This window comes from Salvelinus fontinalis, chromosome 20, assembly GCF_029448725.1.
Source record: "Salvelinus fontinalis isolate EN_2023a chromosome 20, ASM2944872v1, whole genome shotgun sequence".
Lineage (NCBI taxonomy): Eukaryota > Metazoa > Chordata > Actinopteri > Salmoniformes > Salmonidae > Salvelinus > Salvelinus fontinalis.
In genome coordinates this window covers 17744732-17770477 of record NC_074684.1, presented here as the reverse complement: position 1 = coordinate 17770477, position 25746 = coordinate 17744732, and the positions used below count along the sequence as shown (strand labels likewise).

Sequence of the window (25746 nt, the reverse complement as noted above, 5' to 3'; positions counted from 1 at the left end):
TTTCTTCTAATACTCAGGTCTTGGTTATTAGAGCTTTAATATAAGTAAATACAAGGCCACCTAGAAAATGGGAGAACTGTTAGGCCCCATTCTTTTACTCATTTAGTTGTGTTTTCAACCAAAATGGCATTTAGTTGCTGAACAGAAAAGGTAGACCACACAGCTCAGTGCATGTATTATCTTATAGCTATTAGTAGACTACCTGCTATTAAATTGGGTTCTATGTCTGTAAAAATGTTATGAATCATCGCACCCTTACCCACTCAGGTGGAGTGATTCCCAGCTGAAGAATAACCTTTGTCCACAAGGGGTATCAGCCACCAAAATGCCCGTTCATGGACATCATTAGAAAGGCCCACCCAAATACATATCATTCTGATTTTTGTAGAGCAAAATGGAACATAATAGATTATAGGACTGTATCTTCATGACAATATTTATTTTAAGAGGGGGTATACAGAAATGAGGTCAGCACAGGTATCAGTTATCTCCTCAGCAAGGTATCACTGAGAGATCATCTTTGTGGTAACCAACTCTATTTTGTCTCCATACCTGACAATATATATTTTTTTAACCTAATTTTCAATATAAATGTTGGTTATTTATTTAGGCCACCAATAGGGTACACTATTCTAAATGCTATCTTTTTTTTTCTCCAAAATTATCTGATTTTATAATGAGATTATACCACAAACACCCGCGACTGAAGGTTTGGACCCTATTGCACAGACTTCTACGCACCATAAATCGTGTTGTCATATGTATGCGTTTTTCTGACTGCTTCTTCAGTTATACTTCCAAAGAGAGAAAAACAGGAATTTCGCCATCCAGTAGGCCTACTCGCTCAAAGTTGTCTATTGGCGGCTCGAGGCCTAAACATTCAGAAAAGCGTTTAAGAAACCGCGGCATGTTCAACTATTCCTTATAGGCCTAATTTTCCGTTTGTCCGAATTTTTTAATTGAAAGCAACACAGCGTATTACGTGAAATCCAAACGTTTTAAGTAGGCCTAATTAGAAATCAGTGCATTGAAATAACGTGTTTTACCAAGATATTGAAATTGCGTTATGTAACGCAAATAGGCATGTCAGGCCTCTTTTCGCTTGTCCATCAGCCTACCTGTACTATATTATCAAACTGACATCGGGAAATGTGACAATTTGATACAACAGAACAGCATTCTCGATAAGAATGTAAAATCAGGAATCCTGTGTTATAATGTCCATGAATTACCATTGCAAAGAAACAGAATAAACTAGCCTATACAAACCAATTTAAGATTAAGATGCAAGTGTCCGAACGGACACCCCAACAGTCTTCATGCTATGTCTCAAGATTATTGTAAAACTGCCTTCATTTGTCTAGAACGCCTTTTGATTTTGATAGTTAAATCAGTATAAATGCATTTGTATTACCTGCATAATGAATCATTTTTAAACCAAACGTGCTCATTATTTTGAGATACTTAGTTACTATCTCAAACTACAATAAGCACAACTTTTTACCTTTTTGGGTATTGTCGTAATCACTCTGGGTCTATTTATAAGTGCAAAGGTCCTAGAGGGAAAACACAAGCTAAACTAAGTCTAAAAAAAAATAATAATAATAACGTTTTCGCGCTGTTCGAGTCGTTTTCAGAGTGCATGATATCGATCATATTCAGGCTTACGTCCACACCATATAAAAATTATTGTGAGGAACAGTGGTACATTTGCAAATTGAAGTTATGCTCTTTCGTTCGATTTGGCTGCAAAAAAAGATACCAGTCTTAAACATTACATTTCTTAATGAAGAACCTGTCTAACCGAAAACTTCTGATTTATTATGACAAGCTTTGACATGATTTCTGTTTGTGATAATGCACTTTACCACCAGATACATTTCAGGAATGTTATCTGAAATATAGAAAATCATTATGAAAGTTTTACATGCATTCTGCAATGCAGTTTGACAAGCCATGTTATTAATTTCACATTTGTGGATTGTCTGAACATAGCGCACCAAAGAAACAACCGATGCATCATTTGGGGTTTTAAAAAATAAATTCTTAACATTATTTTGTGCATTGTGAGATTTTATTGCAAAGAATTGGTTACAACAATCATAATTGCAGAATATTACAAAATGCATGTAAAACGTAATCGACATAATCCACAACCCTTTTGTTAATCCCTGCTGATATGAGATAATGTAATCACTGCGTTTTTCATGGCTGAAAATATCGATCGTATCACATTACTTTTACCCTGACCCGACACATGTAGGCCTACAACGACACTGTATTCCTTGAGTAATTTGACATGCGCTGCTAGGCCGGACAAACTAATCCTGCCACACGGATTATGTCACTGATGTCCCGATTTGTACTGCGAATTTTATTTTACGCATCTCTTGTTGACCATACATCACTGTGTAACAAACCGCGTTGTGCGCATTAGTGTACCTTTCGTTCCATTATAGGAAGCTATGCAATCCATTTCACAGGCCTTCACTTAATATTGTCATACAACAAACACGTTGATTTAATAGTCTATTACTTTCCATTTTGTCACCATCCAGAGTCCCTTCTTCTAGGTATAGGTTCTAAGTGTCCCAGTTAAGAATCCACAAAGATCTCAATTCCACAAAACGCAGCGTGTGCATTTATATGGATGAGATTTCACCTCGACCTTACAGCAATTAACCGCGCAGGCTATAGCAGAGAATGGAATGGCGCGCTCCAGTCGCTTCCTTACAGAAATGCTAGCACAAGGCACGGGACAGAACCTCCAAAGAAAGACCTTTCACCTTTTGAGGTAGAGGCTTATCTGACGACCTATTACTGTGTAATATGACACATGAACACACATCGTACATGTTGATGATGTTTACCCTCTCTCTTGGCATTCACCGCGTGCCTTAATTGTATGGACATTTAAATCAAGGTCCGCTGTGAACACGAGGAGAGACAGGGCCCCTTTAGTCTTTCTCTGTATATCTGTAACAGCTACTGTAATGGCAACTGCCTGACGAGCTGCTGTGCGCGTAATGAGGGCAACCTCATTGAAAGCAACGGTCTTGCACCAAAATGTACGACTACGTATTCCACCGGCTGGCTAGGCACCGTTATCCAATACAGTAGCGCCTAATGCGTATACATTGTTATTCACCATTGCATTATTGGATGTCGACATGACATATAGACTAATAAGAATAAACTCCACTGAAAATCTAAAAAGGCACACAAAAAAGCTAACCGTTATGTTAGGCCTACGTTACCTATATCCTGGCAGTGGCAGTCTTCCGAGCGCATGAGATGTATTCTCTATTATTTCCTTGGATGTAGATATAGCCCGATCCTTGGTGGTGCAACGAACGCCAGGCCCGAGTGACAGCAGCGAAAATACAGGGCTTGCTGCAGTCGGTCCTTTTGCTCAACTCCCATGATACCGAAAAAAATAGAGGGCCCATCTGGCTTCTCATCAGCTTTGTCAAATCTTGCATACGCTAAAATGCGAATGACCTAGATAGCTCATGCAAAATGCAGCAGAGGTAAGAAAGAGGGGGAAAAGCTGTTGTGCTGAATAGAGTCGTCCCTGCCTTTTTGTGGGGGTCGAGCAGGATGGGTTAGGAGGTGGAGGCACTGAACGCACCTGCATCATACAGGGGTAAGCTCAATATTGGAGAAAAAGAGTGGGAGGTACAATTTGGCAAAGATGTGACAACACATTGGTTTTGGGGATAAACAGAAGCCATATTGACAGAATTAAGAATATATAACGGATAATAGGCCTTGTAATAGAACGTATTGAGAAGATGCCAAAAGTAAAGAGCATATATATATATGCTAACAATCCCATATTTAGAAATAGCACTTTATTTACAATTAACTAAAAACATGCATATCTACATAAGGTTTATGCGTATTTGAATTAGTCCGCCCCTTTAGAAAACAGAATATTGTGTCAAAATGCTGAGGCAAAAATATTTATACTTAACTTTGCAACATGTTATTCAGCGCAACAACTTACACAAATGCCTTGTTGCGATACCTTTACAATCAACTCTCATTTTCCTCGAAACAATATCGAAACAGTCCGTACATCCGGCTGGGTACCAAGGATGGTCTCCTCCGCTGATGATGCTGAACAGAAATGTCCTTCCAGTGACATCAATTCTGCCATATTGTCTGCGCGCTGCGAAAGATGGAAATTGGTGCGGTGATGAAAACACCCATATTCCACTGATTGTGCATTAAAAGACCCTGACCTCTTCAAAGGATGCGGGAAATGCTAAAAGCATAGGCTACATCTAAGCAGCACACTGAGAGGAGAGAGCTTTGGTGCAGTCTGGAGGCAGAGCCAGCCGAGACTCACGTAAAAGGGTCTGATGCAAAGAGCCATCTGACAGAGAGCAGAGTAGCCCAGTTTATCATCGCCGTGCGCAGCTTAAAGCGTGGTCGCCCTGCTCCTCTCTCTTGTGCTGTTTCTCCACTTCTCTTCTCTTCTGAGAATTATTCAGAAGGGAAGAGGTAGCATCTGCCGGTTTACTAAACAAATCGGAGGGGTTTCGAAATGGGACGCTCCAACTCCCCTCTTCTCTCATGTAATTGATTTACCGAGATTAGCCTACCTATAAGCCTTGCAATAACAATAGACGTGTTTAACAGAAAAATACACACGATGGCCATAATCATGAGCCTACATTTTGCATTGACATCGTTTTTCTAATGAAAATAAATGTAGGCCTATCGACGTGTGAAAACAAATATGTGAATGTTTGATGCATTTTATTAGGCTACATTTTCAATTAGCACAATATAAATATATAGGGGCCTAATATTATAGCTATGTGTATAGGCTGATGTGGCGAAAGAAGACTATAGGCACCTTTTTATAGGCATCTGGAAAAATGGAGACACCATGCCTCTTCACTATATCCCTGCTCATGTGGAATGCACAATTATCAAACTGCACGTGCCTGGGCATAATTAATTATTGATAATTCTCAAGAGCGGTGTACATATAGCCTACACTGCTATATTTTCATACTCGGCCAATCGTAAATATTTTGCAAACATGGCGAGAAACCTTTATGAAGTATTGGGAATTAAAATATTCTTACCCCAAATGGGCCGTCTCCATATGGCCTGTCATCTGTGCGTTCTCTCCCCCAACCCACATCCCCGTCCTGTCCCATACGAAGCCCAATGATTTATTGTGATTCTTTCGTTATTCATTCGAACCCTGAATTAAATTACACAGATCCAATATGAAAAAAAAATATAATAATCGTGCTCGCTAAAAATAGCATCATATAAGGCCTGGAATATGATATATGTATGGATTATTAGGCCTACGTTTATATGAGTGGATAATTCTTATGGTACAAATAATGCACATTGCAATGTTAAATGTTCAACTGTTTTCAATCATTTCTGTAATAGGCCTTGGATAGGACTACATCGGTGGCGCAGTCTACATCTTGCGTAAAATGTGGTAGTACTGCAGAACAAAGGCGACGTTGTATGTAGTCTATAGCTGCACCATAACCCCAGACCTATAGCTGCACCATAACCCAGACATTTTCTATTGTGCAAAGTGAACACCTGTTCGTATGCATGGATTTGGTTGAGGTCCCCTTATCCCCCTCTCGTGCCGCAGTAAAACGCAGTGTCATCTGCCGAGCAGCCGGACGCGTGCCTCCCGTGAGCAAATTCGACGCTCAGTGAACTCCAGATGGCTTGTATGGTAAGCCAAGCTCTGCAATCCACCCCTTTATGCTGACCTATATTACACAGTAATGAATAAAGCCTATCTGATTTAGAGGCCTTCTATGCGGCAAAGAAGCCAACGAATCCAGCGAGCCCTGCAGTGAAAGGGTGCAGTGGCGTTAATGTAGGCTTGCAGGCTGCAGGTGACCACAGTGTACATCTAGAATGTGTAGTATATTGGTGTTGAATGGAAGACTACAAAACACAGCCTTTCCCATCTATTTTATCACCAAGTCTCAAACGCTATGGACAATAGGCGATGCACTATGAACGTGACGCATTGCTGTTGAGTTTTATAGGGCCTATGCAGCCATAACAGTTAATTGATTTCACAAATGAAAGACAGTGGTCTCCGCTCGTGCCTCAACATCGATCAGTCTCCAGACAATCCTTTTATCAAACCCAAGTATCTATAACCAACTATATGACTTCCGTAAACAAATTGTTCTCACGTGATTGTGTTGGATCAAACTTATGTATGTTTTAATAATTTTTTTTATATTTGTGGATTTCCAAATTAGATAATTTGCCTGAGTGTACCGGACTATAGATTTAGGCCTATAGGAATTAACAACACACCAATCTCCCATTAACTAGGCACGTCATCAAGGACCTCAGCCACCTGAGCCACGTCTTGCTAACCCTGCTACCATCCAGAAGGAGATGTCAGTAAAGGTGCATCAAAGCTGGGACCTTAGAGACTGAAAAACAGCTTCTATCTCAAGGCCATCAGACTGTTAAATAGTCGCCACTAGCCGGCCTCCGCCCAGTACCCTGGACTGAACTTTAATCATTGTCAGGTTACCACCGGGTTACTCTACCATGCACCTTAGAGGTTGCTGCCCTATGTACATAGTCATAATGGAACAATGGCCACTTTAAATAATGTTTACATACAGTTTTATCCACTTCATATCTATATACTGTATTCTAGTCAAGGCCTATCCTATTTAACTATTGCGGTACACACACATACACACATATATATATATATATATATATATATATATATATATATATATATATATACACACACACACACTCCGGACTCCGACATTGCTCGAACTAATATTTCTTAATTCCATTCTTTTACTTTTTATATTCGTGTGTATTGTTAGATATTACTGCGCTGTTGAAACTCGGAACACAATCATTTCTCTACACCCGCAAAAACATCTGATAAGAATGTGTATGCGACCAATACAATTTGATTTATTTGACGTGTATCCCTATGCCTATAACATTCGAGTCTGTTGCAGAGAAATCTTGTCCAAAAAAATGCAGATTTTCGAAAAAGGCCAACAATAAATTCAAAATACAATTGAAGTTTATCCATGATCTAAACTCATTCACAGCTGTTTGCTTTAACTCCAGATTATTGCACATTTATCTGCTGAAAACTAGTTTACACAAATCTTTTTAAATGGCAATGTTAGTTGCCTGCTCAGGCATGGTACCCAAAGCCCCTCGGAACAGCGCTGTGTGCAAGGGCCTTGAACCAAAAGCTAGATTCGAGTTTCTCCACACTTGAAGAGGCAAATCCTTTTTAATTCAAACTTGCGTAAACCTCTTTCATATTCATTTGAGTAACTTTGTTAATAACGGACTTGACAGACTTATTTTTTATCAGCAAATGTTGCCTGAGAAATGAACAGATAGGACATTTTCCCCAACGTATTCCATTCTTTATTTATTAATAATAACTATTTAATAATGCAACAAGCTATAAAAAAATGCAATGGTTCAACTCTGGCAACATGCTTATTTCATAAAATGGACCATGACAAAATAGTCAAAGCCTGATTCAGAAAATAACAGAATGTTTAAAAGAAAAGGAGGGCAAATGTAATTATTTTTGGAATGGCTATATTTTGTCAGGTCATGTATTTCGTTATTCTAGTTCACCGAAACTACCAGAACCTGACTTGTGTCTCAAAATATGTTTACAATGCGTTGTTTTACTAATGTTACAATGTATCAAGGCTGAAACATGATTGGCTACACAAATGATTGTTTCCATTATAAACTGGGTGGTTCGAGCCCTGAATGCTGATTGGCTGACAGCCGTGGTATATCAGTCCATATACCACCCCTATGGCAAAACATGTAATTTTACTGCTCTAATTACGTTGGTAACCAGTTTGTAATAGCAATAAGGCACCTCAGTGGTTTGTGGTATATGGCCAATATATCACAGCTAAGGGCTGTATCCAGGCACTCCTGGATAGCTGTGGTATATTGGTCATATACCACACCTCATGCCTTATTGCTTAATTATATCCTGATAATGACATAATTTACCTCAACATTTCATATAGGCGAAGGTTTTGGCATTCATAGGTCTTTCAGCCTATAGCCCTATATATTTGTTAATGCAAACTACATTTAATCATTATTACATTTGCTTTAATTACTTAGGCCTATAGCTAAATCAAATATATAATTTTGTGCAGGTTTGGTAATAGGCTGTGCTCTGCCAATTGTAGATTATAAACACGAAAACTGGCGCGTTACACAAGTTGTTATGTAGGAAAGTAAGAAGGCTCGGCTAGTTTGTGTCCGCACGACTGCAACCGCTGAGCTCAATGGTCGTAACGACTCGACTCCGTTTGATTTGGCGTCATTTTACCCACAGTAGAATGGGAGATATCTCTTCCAAAACACAGATGCCGACTCCAGAGACCGCTCTACCCGGGAGAAGTGAAAGTTTAAAAGTATCAGGTAGGATGACTTTCCCTGTGTGTGTCTGTGTCGCATGGTGTCCTAGGTTCGGTAGCTATAGCCTATAGTAGCTAGCCTACATACCTAGTTGCTTAGCAAAACACCCGTAGGAACTGTACGTTGGCCTAATTATGTAAACATTGAAAACACAAAGCGTGTACAGTTGATATTTATATCAACAAGCACTTGTCGTACGACTGTGTAGCCGACATACTAATGTGTTGCACGAATTGACTACACTTCTGCCCTGCTATGACTTTGAAGCGCTGCAGAGGCTTTGTTTTGTCACTGAAACCTCCATATTGCGCATGCGTATATTCACATCTCGCTGCTATTAAACTGTTCAAAAAAGGTCCGTGCAATCCGGGTTCCTTGGGACGTTCCTACCCCATTGAAGTTGACATTTAAAATGGTTAGGGTTTAGGGTAGGGACGACCCTAATGTAGACTAGTCTCTCTCTATTTCTCCCTCTCTCTACACACACACACTCACACACACACACTCACACACACACACACACACACACACACACACACACACACACACACACACACACACACACACACACACACACACACACCTCTGATTAAGGCAACCTGTTCCAAAGCTAATCATTTGTAAAAAATAAATAAATAAATAGAAATAATAATAATAATAATAAAGGCTGGAAAATTGTAGTGCATATTACTGTTAATCCTGCAATTATGTAGGCCTTATACCAAGGATATTTCTATTGGATCTCACTGCCCTTAAAGTGATTGAATATGCATTCTATCCAACTGGCAAGAACTTGACTCTCTTGGGGGAATTTGTGCTAGTTTAAAGTCAGTGGTGCAAAAAATAATGTTTTCAGGGGCTCCCGAGTGGCACAGCGGTCTAAGGCACTATCTCAGTGCAAGAGGTGTCACTACAGTTCCTGGTTAGAATCCAGGCTGTATCACATCCGGCCGTGATTGGGAGTCCCATAGGGCAGTGCACATTTGGCCCGGGTTCGGCCGGAGTAGGCCGTCATTGTAAATAAGAATTTGTTCTTAACTGACATAGTTAATTTTTTATTTATGTGACCTTTATTTATGTCTAAAGAAAGATGCTGTCTCCAACACTCCATTTAGATTAAAGATTAATTGTATTTCTTGTCTGACTCTCAGAGGATGGAAAAAGGCTAAACTTTCAGTTTGAGGGGAATGGCTGACACAAGTTGAGTTACATAACATTTGAAGGTTAGAGGGGTGCGGTCTGCAGTGATGAGAATGAAAACATGTAGCCTACTAGCTTTTGCACTGTAGGCAAAGAGAGAGAGCACTAGGAGCTCGCCGCATCACATCAAACATCGATCGCAAGGAAAAGGCAAGAGAGAAAAAACAATTGCAGTACCTTGTGTTGCTTGGTTCCTGTCACCATAGGATGGGAAAATCATAACAGTAATTGTCTGGGGTCCTACGGTTTTCTCAGAACAGGCACCATCTGAGTGGATGTCTAACACAACACCTAGTTATACTGTCAAATCGTAAACTGCATTTCACTTTTCTTCAGAATTGCCCCAAATAAGTGTGTGTGTGTGTGTGTGTGTGTGTGTAAGAGAGAGGGCAAGTAAAAGGTAAAAGGCCTGGCTGAAGGCTGCTTGAGATGCGGCTCACATGGGAACTGTGTGCAATGGCATGAAGCGTGACCGTGCAGGGAAGGGATCCACCCTGCAGGACTGCAGTGGTCTGATTACCAGCCCCATACAGCCCTGGTCTCCCTCCCCAGTCCCAGCCCTATGGCAACATCACTGCACCACGGGGCTGGCAGGTTGCCAGGAGACGCACGCACAGCTACACAGACAGGCACCACACCACTGCACGTGGCTCTGCTCGCTCTGTTAAGGCATCCTGATGTTGCTGCTAGCCCTCTGAAGGTCACACATGACGGGGCGTTGGAACAGTGAGGAAAGAGGAATGAAGGGTCAGAGACAGAATGAAGTGTATTCATTTATTGCCCTGCACGATTATGATGTCCTGGATAAGAGAGTAGTCATGGTATCTGTTATGCATTTTATGGACAGTGAAATGGTTATTTACTTATGGACATGGTGAAATTCATCCAAATCCCAGTAGATGCTGACAGGCATGTGACTGCGTATTTTATATTTTGCAGATCACAGATGGCTCTAGTTCTGTGTAGAGCAGCTTCCAGTGAAGTAGAATAGGGGTCAATCTTGATTTATGTGGTCATTCCAAATGATGTGATTGTGTAAGGTGTATGCTGTACCATCCATCCACAGTCCTCTTCTAGAATAGATAGGGATACTGATGGACTTGGACTGTTTGTTGTAGATTGTGTTTTCAGTTTTCTTTCATAATCAGGAATAATCCGTTGCATTGTTGCAAAGTGTAAGTCAGCACATATATATTACCTCCACCTTACTAAATAAAAAACCTGCTGCATCACCTCTAGTCAGTTAATGGATATAAGAAGATCTTACGATTTTACCTTATGTAAACATTTATTGTAGTCTACGAGCTACATGGTTTAAAATCCATTTTAATCTAATATCCCAAACTGTCGGGGAAAGCCATGAATTAATAAAGTAGCAAAATGGCTTTAAGAGAAATTGACAGCCAATCAACAGCCTCTGTTTTGCTGTGCGTCTTATTTATTCCCTATAGGATCACTCCTGTATCTGCCAGTCCAAATTCCACCATGCTAGGCTGTTGCGTGGGCTGGGGGTTGTGGCTATGTGCTACTGGATGGTGTGAACATGGAGGCAGGCAGTGGTGAGTTGGCACCAGCGATGTGGGCACTGAGGTGCCCCCCCAGAATGGCGGGAGATGCTGTGCCTTGGCACATGGTGAATAGACTACCCCGGCATTGAAAAAGCGAAGCTGCTTCAGGTCTTGTAAAGACATCCCAGAGACATTTTTGGGGAGTCTCATCGAGAGAGAGATGGAGGAACTCCCTGCGTGACTTGCTTGGGTGAGGGTGGGAAGGAGAGGGGAGAGGGGAATGGGCTGTGGTGGGGGTATGGAGAGGTTAAGGGGGTGTGTGGGTAGGCATTGGGAGGTATTGGCTGGCAAGGATTCCAAGTACCACACGTGTCTGTGTGCATCTGGGTGGGGGGCGGGAGAGGGGAGATGCCAGAGATGAAGGAAGTGGTCGAATGGCGTAGCTCAGAAATTAATCTGAGATTCGTTTTGATCAATTTGCCCAAATCAACGGTTTTATTTCGGGGGGAGGGTGGGTGTTTGGGGGGTACTCAGACAGACATGTTGGAACCCCGCCAAGGCATCTCGGGAAGGTTGCCATGTCGAGAGAGAGGGAGAGGAGGGGAAGAGAAAAAAGCCAGGCAAGACTTGGCAGGGTTCTATCGCAGCTCCCTTTGTCTGTTTGCTCAGCTTTGCGCTAAGGAAATCAAAAATACCCAGGGTGTAGGAACTATGCTTCAACGCGAAAAAACTAAACCAAACAAGAAAACAAGTCGAGAAAACTACTTTGAAAAATTTGAGGACGCCGTGGGTGAATGGGGCACAAGCATAGTCACCAAAAATATGTTCTAATTCCAGCAGAGCCACACAATGCTTATTTTCGTGACTGGAGGAGGTTACTTGAGCCAAGAGATGACCATGTCATTTCAACTCAATCTTTCTTTGTAATTTCGAAGCGAATGAAGCTGCCGCATCTGTCTTTTCTGGATATGTTTTGAACACAAAAGGACTCTCAAAAGTGGACCTGGATTTTATCCATGAAGGACTGCCAGAACTGTTGTGGCCAAGCAACTGTCAAGAAAAAAGTTTTTTCCCTTCCCATAGATCAAACCTTAAGTCACCATCCGTACATCACTGGGAGTAGATTTCACCCTCCAAAGTTTTGTGATCGTAAAAATCACTGACTTCAATGCACCTCTAGGATCTGCCTCTGTTGTCACTAAGTTGTCCTCTTTGTGAGAGGGGTTTACAGCGAAACAACAGCAACTGGTTACTCAGGCCAAGTGCTCTTTGACCAAGCTTTAGAGTTCCATTGTGTCTCGCAGTTGGACGAACTGAAGTACATTTGAAGATATCTCGCCTGCAAAGGACTGAGATTCTCCAGCATTTGGATTTGAGATCTGAGGCCAGTGGATCTACAGTAGTCTGTGTGAGGCACTGAACTAGTAGTGCAGTTTCTCCAAGCTGCCTACTCTCAGTTGAAAGAGAGTTCTACAGGCCTGACTGGTTTTCTTCTAACATGTAAGGTTTCTTCAATACAATGAATTTTCAGCTTCACAATGAGAGTGTGGTACTGTGTAAGGTAAGTTATATGTTATATCTGTTTTCTACAGATTAAGACGTCTACTTCCTCTCCCGTTAGACCATAAAGAAACCATAGGTGTTCCTTACTTACCAGCTGTGTTGTTGTCCCCGGGACACTTCAGAAGTCTAGCACTGTTTTCCTGCTATATGAAAAAGGAAGGAACTTAACGGAGGCTGGGGATCGTCAGGGATGACTTAAAACGTCTCCTGAAGGATCATCCATCCCTCCCTAGAGGACCCGGTGTGCCTACCATTCTACCGCTTTCCCACGATCAACATCCTCGCTGCTGATTTTCATACTGGCCACAGCCCCTGCAGAGAGAGTGGTCTCCCAGTCTCCGAATCCCCCGGAACCAGTGGCTTTTCTCATCTCCACCGTGTGGCTGATATCCCCCCTCCCGTTGTCTGTCACAGGCACAGCAGTGCCATCTCCCCCTCGGTCATCCTTAGGAAGCACTGTGCATGATGGCTTCTGATTTGTGTCTGGCACTTGATTAATAACTGTAGGGAAAGGCTAATAGAAAAGTAAGAAATGTTCCCCTCAAGGTTTATATTGAATCGCTGCCAAGGCAAATTACACTCTGCCAGATGTGTTTGCGCTGATAGCAGGTGGAGTTAGCAGGTGTACTGTGATGGTGGCTCTCATAATTATGAACGTTTGTTGTGGAAACATCATATTTTGCCTCTCTGTCATGTTGGAGGTGATTTGATCATTACTTGTCCTTATATTTAGCTTCAAATTATGGACAACAGAAAGCAGGCAGCAGTGTTGTGTTTTTATAGTCCATTTTCATTCAAGTTAATGAAAATGAATGGCCAGCTCATTTCGCTGTGGCTATTACTGTACAGATGATGCATTAATGAATCACAATTATCCAAATTCTAGTATCACAGAATCAAGATAATGGCGATTAAGAAGTCCCTAATTGTCCTTTTAGATTTCGATTCTGTAAATGGGTTTAGAACTAAAGGTTGATGGAAATTCTGTTTAGTGTTGGAGTGCTGCTGTTCTCTCCTCCTGATCAGAAGTCCAGGTTCATGCAGGGGTGAGGGCCTCAGTCTCCAGCTCTGAGAGTATGAGGAGGGATGGGAGGGGAAGACGTAGACCTGCTGATGCATTTACACACGGCTCTCTGCTCCCGAGGGTCTTCCTTTTGGACCCAAGTAACCTGAACTTGTAACACGACGTCAGTCTTTTAAAGGAGGTTCAGGGTAGGAAGTTAGGCCTGAACTTGGGGACCTTGTCTACAAGCACTACTAGCATCTGGCTTTAAGCTTGGCTAGCTAGCTACTCCCCATGCTTAGCAGAGTTATGACTACTTTTCTATTTAACGCTTCCCGTTTTAAAGAGAACGTAAGACAATAGCTTCATGATTCTGTCCTGTCTCAAGTCTCGACCGTTATGAAAGTGTCAACACAAGTAACTGAAAAAGGGCAGTGAACTTGAGAAAAGTTTGACTTGTTAGAAGAACCTGAAGTCTCCAGATAGCGGGACTGATTGTTGGGTTTGTGAGTGACTGCGTCTGATGGTCATGGTTGGACTGAGGCTCTGCTCCAGCCTCCAGTGCCCACTCATGTGGAGGGCAATGGCGTAGTGGAGGAGGAAGCTCTCCGATTTCTCCAAGGTTGGCTTTACCCTAGTCCACCCATGCATGCATGGCCGACTTTGCCTGTCTATGAATTATTCACAAAGCTCTCATCTTTACAGGTCACTGTCATCCAGCAGTGTATCTCTCTCTCTCTCTGCCCTTCCACTTTAATCCAGAGAAACTTCCCCGGCAAACACAGCACAAATCTTCAACCCAGGGCCTCCAGTGACAGAGAATGAGTACTCGGGTTGCCCGTGAGCAATATTGCAGGGTTTATCATGCCTGTTAAGTGAGTTTTAAAGGCTTATCAGCCTCTGTTGTGCCAAGATATGTCTTAATTTGTCACATGCTGAGTAATGATCCTGGCTAATGCCAGCGTAGACTCTGGTGACATGCATGGGATTTCACCATGAGTGTCCCTTGTTTACACTGACACTGATAACCCCACAGACAAAATTGGCACGGCTTGCACCTCAGAGAACTTAGATTACCTGTCATTCACTGAGGTTTATCTCTCTCAACCACAGTTTGCCATCCTCTGAGTATAAACTCAGTTTAAGATGTCTCTTAGTTATTGTTATCTTGTCTTTCAGTCTAGATCCAGTTGTTTAAATGCTTAGAAACCCAGTTTTATGATTCCAAACTGTGACTTCTTCTGCTCTTAATGGCAAACCACACACTGTTGTGGTGTACCGGTCGCATGTTGGGTTAAACCCATCTGGGACCAATTTCTGTACATTTTCTGTCTGACTGGATTGGAGTTAAAGTGACTGTCTGTGTCTACACTCCTACAAAATAGGCATGTTGTCATCGCTTAACACCAAGCAAAAAATGGTAAATCTATGAATAATTTAGTGAGTCAGGTTGCCTACCCCATGTATCTGAAACCGAGGTGGAAGTGTTATAGGAGGACAATTCATTAGCTTGTCACGCTATGACTACCCCGATCTGAAAACAGTTGATGGTAATCAAGAATCGTTATATTAGCCCTGGGCACACAACTTTAATTAAATGGAAGATTAGATGTAACAAATTAAAGATTCATTCATTAACCTCAAACCCACCAGGTGGGGGTTATTAATCAGATTAATTATGTCATGATAATGCTAATGATGTTCTACGATTCTCATAAATCTTTAAAAAGTCTCTTAAAAACAAATTGGAGGAAGGATATTCTGAGGGCCCCAGCTCTGTATTCATTAGTGTGTTACTGTGAGAGATATTTATGTGACCTGGCTCATCTCATTACTGAGTGGGATTACACAGAAATATGGTTCTTACTTATCATATTTGCCCTATATTAATTGGCTGAACCACAGCCAGCTAAGGAAACGGATCTGAAATTAAATTGAATTGCTGGAGGTTTCAATTTTTTCTACATTAGCATTTTAGTCATGTAGCCGATGCTCTTATCCAGAGCGACTTACAGTAATGAGTACATACATTTTCATACCTTTTTTTTCTCTCGTACTGGTCCCCCGTGGGAATCAAACCCACAACCTTAGTGTTGCAAGTGCCATGCTCTACCAACTGAGCTCAGCATCTTTTCCCAAGAGACCATCTGGTTGGGTAAAGAACAAATCAGCACCACTTCCTGGTCCTTTGTTTAATTACATTTGAGTCATTCAGCAGATTCTTATCTACAGCAATTTACAGTTGTGAGTGTATAAATGGTCCCCTGTGGGTATCGAACCCACAACCTTTGCGTTGCAAGTGCCATGCTCTACCAACTGAGCCACACAGGACCCTGAGATAGTAGGATAATCTTCCATTATAGCTCAGTGGCTTTTCTCTCTCCCCCTCTCTCAAATCCTCTCTCTCCTCATTCTTTCTCTATTTTTCTCCTTTATCCCTCTCTATCTCTACACTCCTCTTTCTCTGTCTCTCCTCATTCTGTCTCTCTCTCTCTCTCTCATGATAGTTATTTTGCATAACGTACCTGACATCTACTCTGGTTGTTAGTGGGCGTGAGTGCTGGAGGTTTCAGTGTGAGCTTAGCCCACTGTTGGTGAGATGCCATTAGGCTGGCCTGTGTTAAAACCCTCATACAAACACAAACACACACACACACACCTCTCTCCCCTTCTCAGCCCATGCACTCATTCCAGGGCTCCGATAGCAACGGATGCTGTGCTGTTGCCATGTGTGGAGGCATTTCTGTGACATTGCTTGATGGAGTGGCATGATGGCTGATTAACCCTTCGTTACCCTCGTTGTGTAACTTCTCTTGATTGCATAATGGATTGCCATTACACATACGGTTGGTGGCTTCCTGGGTAACCTCACTACTCTGTTTTGTATCCTCTTAGAACAGAGCGAAGCTTTGATGCAATGGCGCGGAAGCTGGTTGAATATGTGGCTGTTGACCTGTGACCCAGACCTCCTCTATTGCTGTAGTTCTGCTGTTGCTGCTGACTGTGAAGGGTTTCCATTAAGCAGTTAGATTATTGCTGGAAGCCAGGCTCTTAAATCCTGTGTTCTGTAATATATTCTGAGGTATGGAGTCAGATGAAGCTGATGTTACAGTATGTGGGTGGGCATGTCATGTTATGGTAACTAACCTACATTTCCCCATTTGAAATGATATTGCGCTAACTCTTAACTGGTTATCTCATTGCAAGAGGGGATATACAGTAGTTGCTGTTAGTACGAATGTTGTGATCTTTGTCACAAAATGCATATATTTGTTATACACATTTTTGAAGTATTGTCACGTCTCCGAAAGCACACGTTCCACGTGAGGTTTATCAAAGTGTTCTCTTTCATTGATTTCTATAATCTAGTTGTCACGATCATCGTATGGAATGGACCAAGGCGCTGCGTGTTATGCGTACATTCTCTTTTAATGAATGAAACACTGAACAAAAAACAACAAAATCAACGAACGAAACGTGAAGCTATACAAATAGTGCTGACAGGTAACTAAACATAGACAAGATCCCATGAATAGAAATGGGGAAATGGCTACCTAAATATGATCCCCAATCAGAGACAACGATAAACAGCTGCCTCTGATTGGGAACCATACCAGGCCAACATAGAATTACAAAACACCTAGATGACCCACCCTAGTCACTATCACGCCCCAACCAACACAGAGAATAAACAGCTTACTATGGTCAGGGCGTGACACTAGTATAGTGGAGCGTTGCTCTTAAATGTATTTGGATTGTCAGTTTACACCCCTGGGAAGGAGGTTCAGAAGGTTAGAATAACACAAAAGATTGGATTTGGCCTTCACAGACTGAGAGGATCACTACAACTAGGATACACAGGAAGGAATGAGCTCCCTCTCCTCTCCCCACCCTTTGGAAGAAATACACAACACCTGAACAAAGAACTGACAGAATTAAAGATGTATTGTGTCCTGAGTCCTGCACTGATTTTGTTTCCAGTGTTTCTACCTCTGGGGAAGAAAAACTTCCTTTTATGTGTGAGCTCAATCCGCCCATAGACCTAGGTAAGGAGCTGGAGAGAGAGACCATGTTTGATGTTGACACATAAGTGGGAGATGAAGGAGCAGAGCAGCCCTCCTTGCTATCACTATGAAACACACACACACACACAACAGGCCATCATTGTAAATCACAATTTGTTCTTAATTAGTGTGTGGTGAATTTTCAAAACTCTTAGTTCAAAACTCCAAACTGGTAACACTTGTAACGCAGCCAGTCTTCAGTGTTGGAGTAGTGAACTACATATCGTGTATTGTATTTTACAGTATTGAAACTTCTGTATTGTAGTGACAATGGCATAGAACAGTTCCTCTGGACTTCCTCGAAGTCTGAGTTTGCCACCTGTAACAGTCCTGACCTGTTTTATGTTGTTTTTTATGTGTTTATGGTCAGGGCATGTGTTTTGGGTGGGCAGTCTATGTTATCTGTTTCTATGTTGGTTTTGGGTTACCTGGTATGGCTCTTGATTAGAGGCAGGTGGTTTGCGTTTTCCTCTAATTAAGAGTCATATTTAGGTAGGGCGTTCTCACTGTTTGTTGGTGGGTGATTGTCTCCTGTGATGTCTTCGTCGTTGTTATTCACTTTCGGAGCTGTTTGGCTGTTCGTGTGTTTTGATGTAACGTTCCTGTTCGTGAGTTTACGTTTGTCTATGTAAGTTTATGTTCAGGTTCCGTTTTACGTCGTTTTGTTATTTTGTAGTTTTTAAAGTGTTTGTTTTGTTTTCGTGTTGCCATCAGTTTTCGTTATTAATAAATAAAGATGGCATATTTCCCTGACTCCGCATATTGGTCTGAAGATCCTTCTCTCCTCACCTCATCTGAGGATGAGGAGAGCGACAGCTCTTACAGAATCACCCACCAAAATACAGAGACCAAGCGGTATGGGAATGCTCGACGGAGCAATAAGAACTTCTGGACTTGGGAGGAGATCTTGGACGGTAGAGGACCTTGGGCTCAACCAGGGGAATATCGCCGTCCAAAGGAGGAATTGGAAGCAGCGAAGGCTGAGCGGCGCTGGTATGAGGAGGCAGCGCGACGACGCGGTTGGGAGCCCGTGAGTAAGACCAAAAAATTTATTGGGGGGGGGCACACGAGGAGTGTGGCAAAGCCGGGTAGGATACCCGAGCCAACTCCCCGTGCTTACCGTGGAGGTAGAAGGCGTCGTACTGGTAAGACACCGTGTTATGCGGTAAAGCGCACGGTGTCCCCAGTACGCGTGCTTAGCCCAGTGCGGGCTATTCCACCTTGCCGCACTGGGAGGGCTAGGTTGGGCATCGAGCCGGGTGCCATGAAGCCGGCCCAACGTAGCTGGTCTCCAGTACGTCTCCTCGGGCCGGTGTACATGGCACCAGCCTTACAGGTGGTGTCCCCGGTTCGCCTGCATAGCCCAGTGCGGGCTATTCCACCTCGCCGCACTGGCAGGGCTACGGGGTTCATTCAACCTGGTAGGGTTGGGGAGGCTCGGTGCTCAAGAGCACGTGTCCTCCTTCACGGTCCGGTATATCCGGTGCCACCTCCATGTACCAGTCCTCCGGTGGCAGCCCCCCGTACCAGGCTGTCTCTCCGGGTTCTCTCTCCTGCTGTTTCCTCCTCTCCAGCGCAGCCGGTGCCTAGACCACGCACCAGGCTGTCTCTCCTTCTCCTCCCTACAGAGCTATCTGTCTCCCCAGCGCCATCTGAGCCATCCGTCTCCCCAGCGCCATCTGAGCCATCCGTCTCCCCAGCGCCATCTGAGCCATCCGTCTGCCAGGAGCCTGCAAAGCCGCCCGTCTGCCATGAGCCTGCAAAGCCGCCCGTCTGCCATGAGCCTACAGAGCCGTCAGCCAGACAGGAGCCGCTAGAGCCATCAGCCAGACAGGAGCCGCTAGAGCCGTCAGCCAGACAGGATCTGCCAGAGCCGCCAACCAGACAGGATCTGCCAGAGCCGCCAACCAGACAGGATCTGCCAGAGCCGCCAACCAGACAGGATCTGCCAGAGCCGCCAACCAGACAGGATCTGCCAGAGCCGCCAATCAGACAGGATCTGCCAGAGCTGCCAGCGAGCCATGAGCAGCCAGAGCCGTCAGAGAGCCATGAGCAGCCAGAGCCGTCAGAGAGCCATGAGCAGCCAGAGCCGTCAGAGAGCCATGAGCAGCCAGAGCCGTCAGAGAGCCATGAGCAGCCAGAGCCGTCAGAGAGCCATGAGCAGCCAGAGCCGTCAGCCTGCCATGAGCGTCGAGAGCCGTCAGCCTGCCATGAGCGTCGAGAGCCGTCGGCCTGCCATGAGCGTCGAGAGCCGTCGGCCTGCCATGAGCGTCGAGAGCCGTCAGCCTGCCATGAGCGTCGAGAGCCGTCAGCCTGCCATGAGCGTAGAGAGCCGTCAGTCTGCCATGAGCGTCGAGAGCCGTCAGCCTGCATGGACCTGCCAGAGCCGTCCAAACAGGACCTGCCAGAGTCCTTCAGCCGGGATCTGCCCCTTGTCCCGGTGTTGCCCCTTGTCCCGGTGTTGCCCCTTGTCCCGGTGTTGCCCCTTGTCCCGGTGTTGCCCCTTGTCCCGGTGCTGCCCCTTGTCCCGGTGCTGCCCCTTGTCCCGGTGCTGCCCCTTGTCCCGGTGCTGCCCCTTGTCCCGGTGCTGCCCCTTGTTCCGGTGCTGCCCCTTGTCCCGGTGCTGCCCCTTGTCCCGGTGCTGCCCCTTGTCCCGGTGCTGCCCCTTGTCCCGGTGCTGCCCCTTGTCCCGGTGCTGCCCCTTATTCCAGTGCTGGTCCTTATCCTGGTGCTGCCCCTTGTCCCGGTGCTACCCCTTGTCCCGGTGCTGCCCCTTGTCCCGGTGCTGGCTGTTTATTTAGAGGAAGGTAGTTTAAGGGTGGTCAGTGGAAGGGGTAGACAGAAGAGGGGAGTGACTATGGTGGTGTGGGGAGAGCGTCCTGAGCCGGAGCCACCACCGTGGTCAACTGCCCACCCAGACCCTCCCCTGGACTTTGTGCTGGTGCGCCCGGCGTTCGCACCTTGAGGGGGGGGTTCTGTAACAGTCCTGACCTGTTTTATGTTGTTTTTTATGTGTTTATGGTCAGGGCATGTGTTTTGGGTGGGCAGTCTATGTTATCTGTTTCTATGTTGGTTTTGGGTTACCTGGTATGGCTCTTGATTAGAGGCAGGTGGTTTGCGTTTTCCTCTAATTAAGAGTCATATTTAGGTAGGGCGTTCTCACTGTTTGTTGGTGGGTGATTGTCTCCTGTGATGTCTTCGTCGTTGTTATTCACTTTCGGAGCTGTTTGGCTGTTCGTGTGTTTTGATGTAACGTTCCTGTTCGTGAGTTTACGTTTGTCTATGTAAGTTTATGTTCAGGTTCCGTTTTACGTCGTTTTGTTATTTTGTAGTTTTTAAAGTGTTTGTTTTGTTTTCGTGTTGCCATCAGTTTTCGTTATTAATAAATAAAGATGGCATATTTCCCTGACTCCGCATATTGGTCTGAAGATCCTTCTCTCCTCACCTCATCTGAGGATGAGGAGAGCGACAGCTCTTACACCACCCCCCTAAAAAGTCGGAAGTTTACATACACTCCACAAATTTCTTGTCAACAAACTATAGTTTTGACAAGTCTGTTAGGACATCTACTTTGTGCATGACACAAGTCATTTTTCCAACAATTGTTTACAGACAGATTATTTCACTTATAATTCACTGTATCACAATTCCAGTGAGTCAGAAGTTAACATATACTAAGTTGACTGTGCCTTTAAACAGCTTGGAAAAATCCAGAAAATTATGTCATGGCTTTAGAAGCTTGTGATTATTTGAGTCAATTGGAGGTGTACCTGTGGATAAATTTCAAAGACATTACATTTTTGCATCTGAGCTCTTAGAGTGTGCGGCTCTCGTTTATTGTCAAGTTTTCCACTCCGCTAGCCAGCACCTCGCCTAAATAGGTGTGCGTTTCTTTTTCCTCTAGATTGTATTTCAAGGCCTACCTTCAAACTCAGTGCCTCTTTGCTTTACATCATGGGAAAATCAACATTTATCAGCCAAGACCTAAAAAAAGAAATTGTAGACTTTCACAAGTCTGTTTCATCCTTGGGAGCAATTTCCAAATGCCTGAAGGTACCACGTTCAGCTGTACAAACAATAGTACGCAAGTATAAACACCATGGGACCACGCAGCCATCCTACCGCTCAGGAAGGAGACGCGTTCTGTCTCTTAGAGATGAACGTTCTTTGGTGCGAAAAGTGCAAATCAATCCCGGAACAACAGCAAAGGACCTTGTGAAGATGCTGGAGGAAACAGGTACAAAAGTATCTATATTCACAGTAAAACAAGTCCTATATCGACATAACCTGAAAGGCCGCTCAGCAAGGAAGAAGCCACTGCTCCAAAACCGCCATAAAAAAGCCAGACTACAGTTTACAACTGCACATGAGCACAAAGATCGTACTTTTTGGAGAAATGTCCTCTGGTCTGATGAAACAAAAATAGAACTGTTTGGCCATAATGACCATCATTATGCTTGGATGAAAAATGGGGATGCTTGCAAGCCGAAGAACACCATCCCAACCGTGAAGCACGGGGGTGGCAGCATCATGTTGTGGGGGTGCTTTGCTGCAGGAGGGACTGGTGCACATCACAAAATAGATGGCATCATAATGAAAGAAAATTATGTGGATATATTGAAGCAACATCTCAAGACATCAGTCAGGGTCTTCCAAATGGACAATGACCCCAAGCATACTTCCAAAGTTGTGGCAAAATGGCTTAAGGACAACAAAGTCAAGGTATTGGAGTGGCCATCGCAAAGCCCTGACCTCAATCCTATAGGAAATTTGTGGGCAGAACTGAAAAAGCGTGTGCGAGCAAGGAGGCCTACAAACCTTACTCAGTTACACCAGCTCTGTCAGGAGGAATGGGCCAAAACTCACCCAACTTATTGTGGGAAGCTGTGGAAGGCTACCCGAAACGTTTGACCGAATTTAACAATTCAAAGGCAATGCTACCAAATATTAATTGAGTGTATGTAAACTTCTGACCCACTGGGAATGTGATGAAAGAAATGAAAGCTGAAAAAAAAAAAATCTGTATTATTCTGACATTTCACATTCTTAAAATAATGTGGTGATCCTAACTGACCTAAGATAGGGAATTTTTACTAGGATTAAATGTCAGTAGTTGTGAAAAACTGAGTTGAAATGTATTTGGCTAAGGTGTATGTAAACTTCTGACTTCAACTGTATATACTACCGATCGCTGTTCATGGTTCTGAAATTGCGGCGTCTACTTTGCTACCTATCGATAGGCTGTCAGATGATGTGGTGCTGGTGCTGCAGTAGCCTATAGCTTTGCTTTAATGGATGCATGATTCTTTTTATTTGGTTGTCATTTTCTCATGTTAAGCCTAATGTTTCCAAATAGGTTTTTTGGATGAAGAAATTCATACTAATTACCAAAAACAAAAACAAAGTCCACCTTCTTCACTGTTAGTGTGTGGGAATCCATCTCCTGCACGGCATTCACTGCAGACTGTGGGGCATCCACTATCATCTCATCTCTACTTAGTCCTTCAGCGATTTTCACTTCCTCCACATGGGAGACCTGTTGGATGGCCCTGATCCTGCTACTGCCACCTCCTTCATCCTTACAGGGCATTCTGGGAACTCGGGAACGTGATTCCCATCACAATTACAACAACATGCTTCATCTGACTCTTCAACTGCTACATATTTATTCCTTCGACAAACACTTGCCACGTGTCCAAACTTTTTACAATTGTAACACTACAGTGGCTTCTGTACATATGGTCTCACTGCACATCTCACATACCCAAGTTTAATGTAATTCGGGAGAACCACTTCCTCAAACGACAGTAAAACCTATCATTCGATTCAAGCGACGTGCGTCTACCACTCCTGGAATGTTATCCCTGAACCACACAGCGTCTATGTCCAACAAGACACCAGAGATGACACCTTTAACCGGTGCCCTACTCTGAAAATCATAGCTTTCCACATCCTTTGTCGACATCTTGTAGAGCCACAGAGCTTTCTCATTTTGCACTTTTGACACACACGAAAACAACATCAAACCGCTCCAGGTCACTCTGACAGATTCCCCTATACCCAATTCGTCCATCGCCATCTTCGAGACCGCAAACGGGTCACCCAAAAAACTATCCTTGCTTGTGAATCGCTCTCCAACCATAAACTGCTGTTCATTTCCAACTTTAGCCCTTTCTACTCCACTGTTCTTCACCATCGTCCACTCATTCTCACCAACTGTACTCACGCCAAGAGAATCGCACAATGCTTCTGCTTCCACCATTGGTCCGGCAGGCCATCACACTCACTCTCCATCTGAGTTCGACCTGATTCTCCTACCTTTTTTTAACCTGATAGTCAATTAAGTAAAGAGGCCGAGGCGGGCTGCCATCGCCCCGTTAGAAATAGGCTAATTATAAAAATAGGCTAATTACGTATCGTTTTCACCACTTCCGAATTCGTCAGACAAAGTTCCGCCCCCATTCATTTTCAACAGGGGCACACGGAGCAATGCACAGGGGATTGTGGGAAGGTGAGCGGCGAGAAACCTACTGGCGGAGCTGTAGAAATAGTTAAGCTCTGCTCTACTTTATGCAAATTACTCTTGGCCACTGCTGCGTTAACCAATCAGGGGAGGAGCAGATGTTAGCTTGAAAATCTTCCCTTCATGAAACTGTCATTAGTTCCCGGGCTAGAAAACCCCCCAAAATATGTAGGATAGACAACAATCATTGCTGTGTCTGGTTTTCCAATTCCATATGATGTTGCTTTGCAAGAATACAGAGACAAAATCAGAAGGTCAATGGCATGGAGGAGTATTGCAAAGATTGTGTTGATGGTGGGTAAAGAGAGATTTGGACAACAATGTTTACATATGCTGCTACCTAGCCATGAACCTCAATCTAAACCTCAAAACTGTGATCAAAGCCACCATTTGTGAATGTGTTGACTAAATGAAATTGTACATTTGCCCACCAAAGGATATAAATCACCAGGAACACACATTATAACATTGTGAATGAAACACTAAGCATGAATTTCCCATGTGATATGCTACCAATTGGATTATGGTATCTTAACGTAATGATTGTCATACCGTATGGCTCTTTCATTATACCTGTGTCATGACATTGAGGATTATAGCTCACTTCCTGTAAAACACATAGGCCTACAGGTAAAATGAATGGGTACTTTGCATAAAGGAAATTGTGGCTTTGAGTTGTAAACCATTGTTGTGCAAATCTCTCTTCACCCACCATCAACACAATCTCTGCAATCCTCCTCCATACCTTCTGATTTTGTCTCTGTATTCTAAAATCATTCTCAGCAAATGAACAAGGTAGAATTACAACGCTCCCATGCCCCATTACTTTCCTTTTTGACATTTCTAATTAACCTACAAATTGTCAGCTCCTTATTTTCATGTGTGGTACTGTACCTAGAATACAAGGGTTGGATTTGCACTAAACTATTTCATATGTCAGAAAATTTATGTAGAAAATCTGGCTTATGGATAGCCTCATTTACATTATCTTCCTTTATCATGTTAAGTTGAGAACATATAGCTAGCTCAACAACATGGAAATGATGTGTGAGTTTAGCTATTTTCTGCTTCAGATGTACAATGACAAGGGACGCATCGCACATGCCCATAAGGCCACTAATGCCACCGTACAGTAGGCCTGTGGCTGCGTTAGTGATGCATGTCATTATGATGAGCTGCTACATGGATTCACATGGATGATATCCTGAGACAGTGAAAATCAATTGAAACAGATTGGAGAGCTCACAACTGGACAAAAAGGTGATGTTCATTTGCGGAAGCAACACAAAAACTCAGACAAGTTAGAGACAGATCCCCTTCACACTTTTTTTTTGTGCAGAATTGTGATCTGTGATTCATGAACATTGACAATAGGTAATCTTGAAACATCTTTATAACCACTTCAATGAATCAGCA

At 43.5% G+C, this 25746-nt stretch overlaps 1 protein-coding gene across 8 annotated transcripts in view; it reads left to right on the top strand.

The window, feature by feature from the left end:
* Positions 1–8265: 8265 nt before the first annotated feature.
* The window catches only part of LOC129817427 (mitochondrial peptide methionine sulfoxide reductase-like), a 116130-nt gene continuing 98649 nt past the window's right edge, over positions 8266–25746 (top strand). Inside the window, exon 1 of one of the 8 annotated variants that reach the window (XM_055872648.1) lies at positions 8266–8472. In XM_055872648.1, coding sequence (XP_055728623.1) covers positions 8337–8472 — 136 coding nt within the window. In that variant the 5' untranslated portion in view covers positions 8266–8336. Of the gene's footprint in view, positions 8473–11404; positions 11428–11704; positions 12739–25746 lie in introns of those variants that run through there. The other 7 variants (XM_055872646.1, XM_055872652.1, XM_055872653.1 and 4 more) reach the window with 7 other exon arrangements.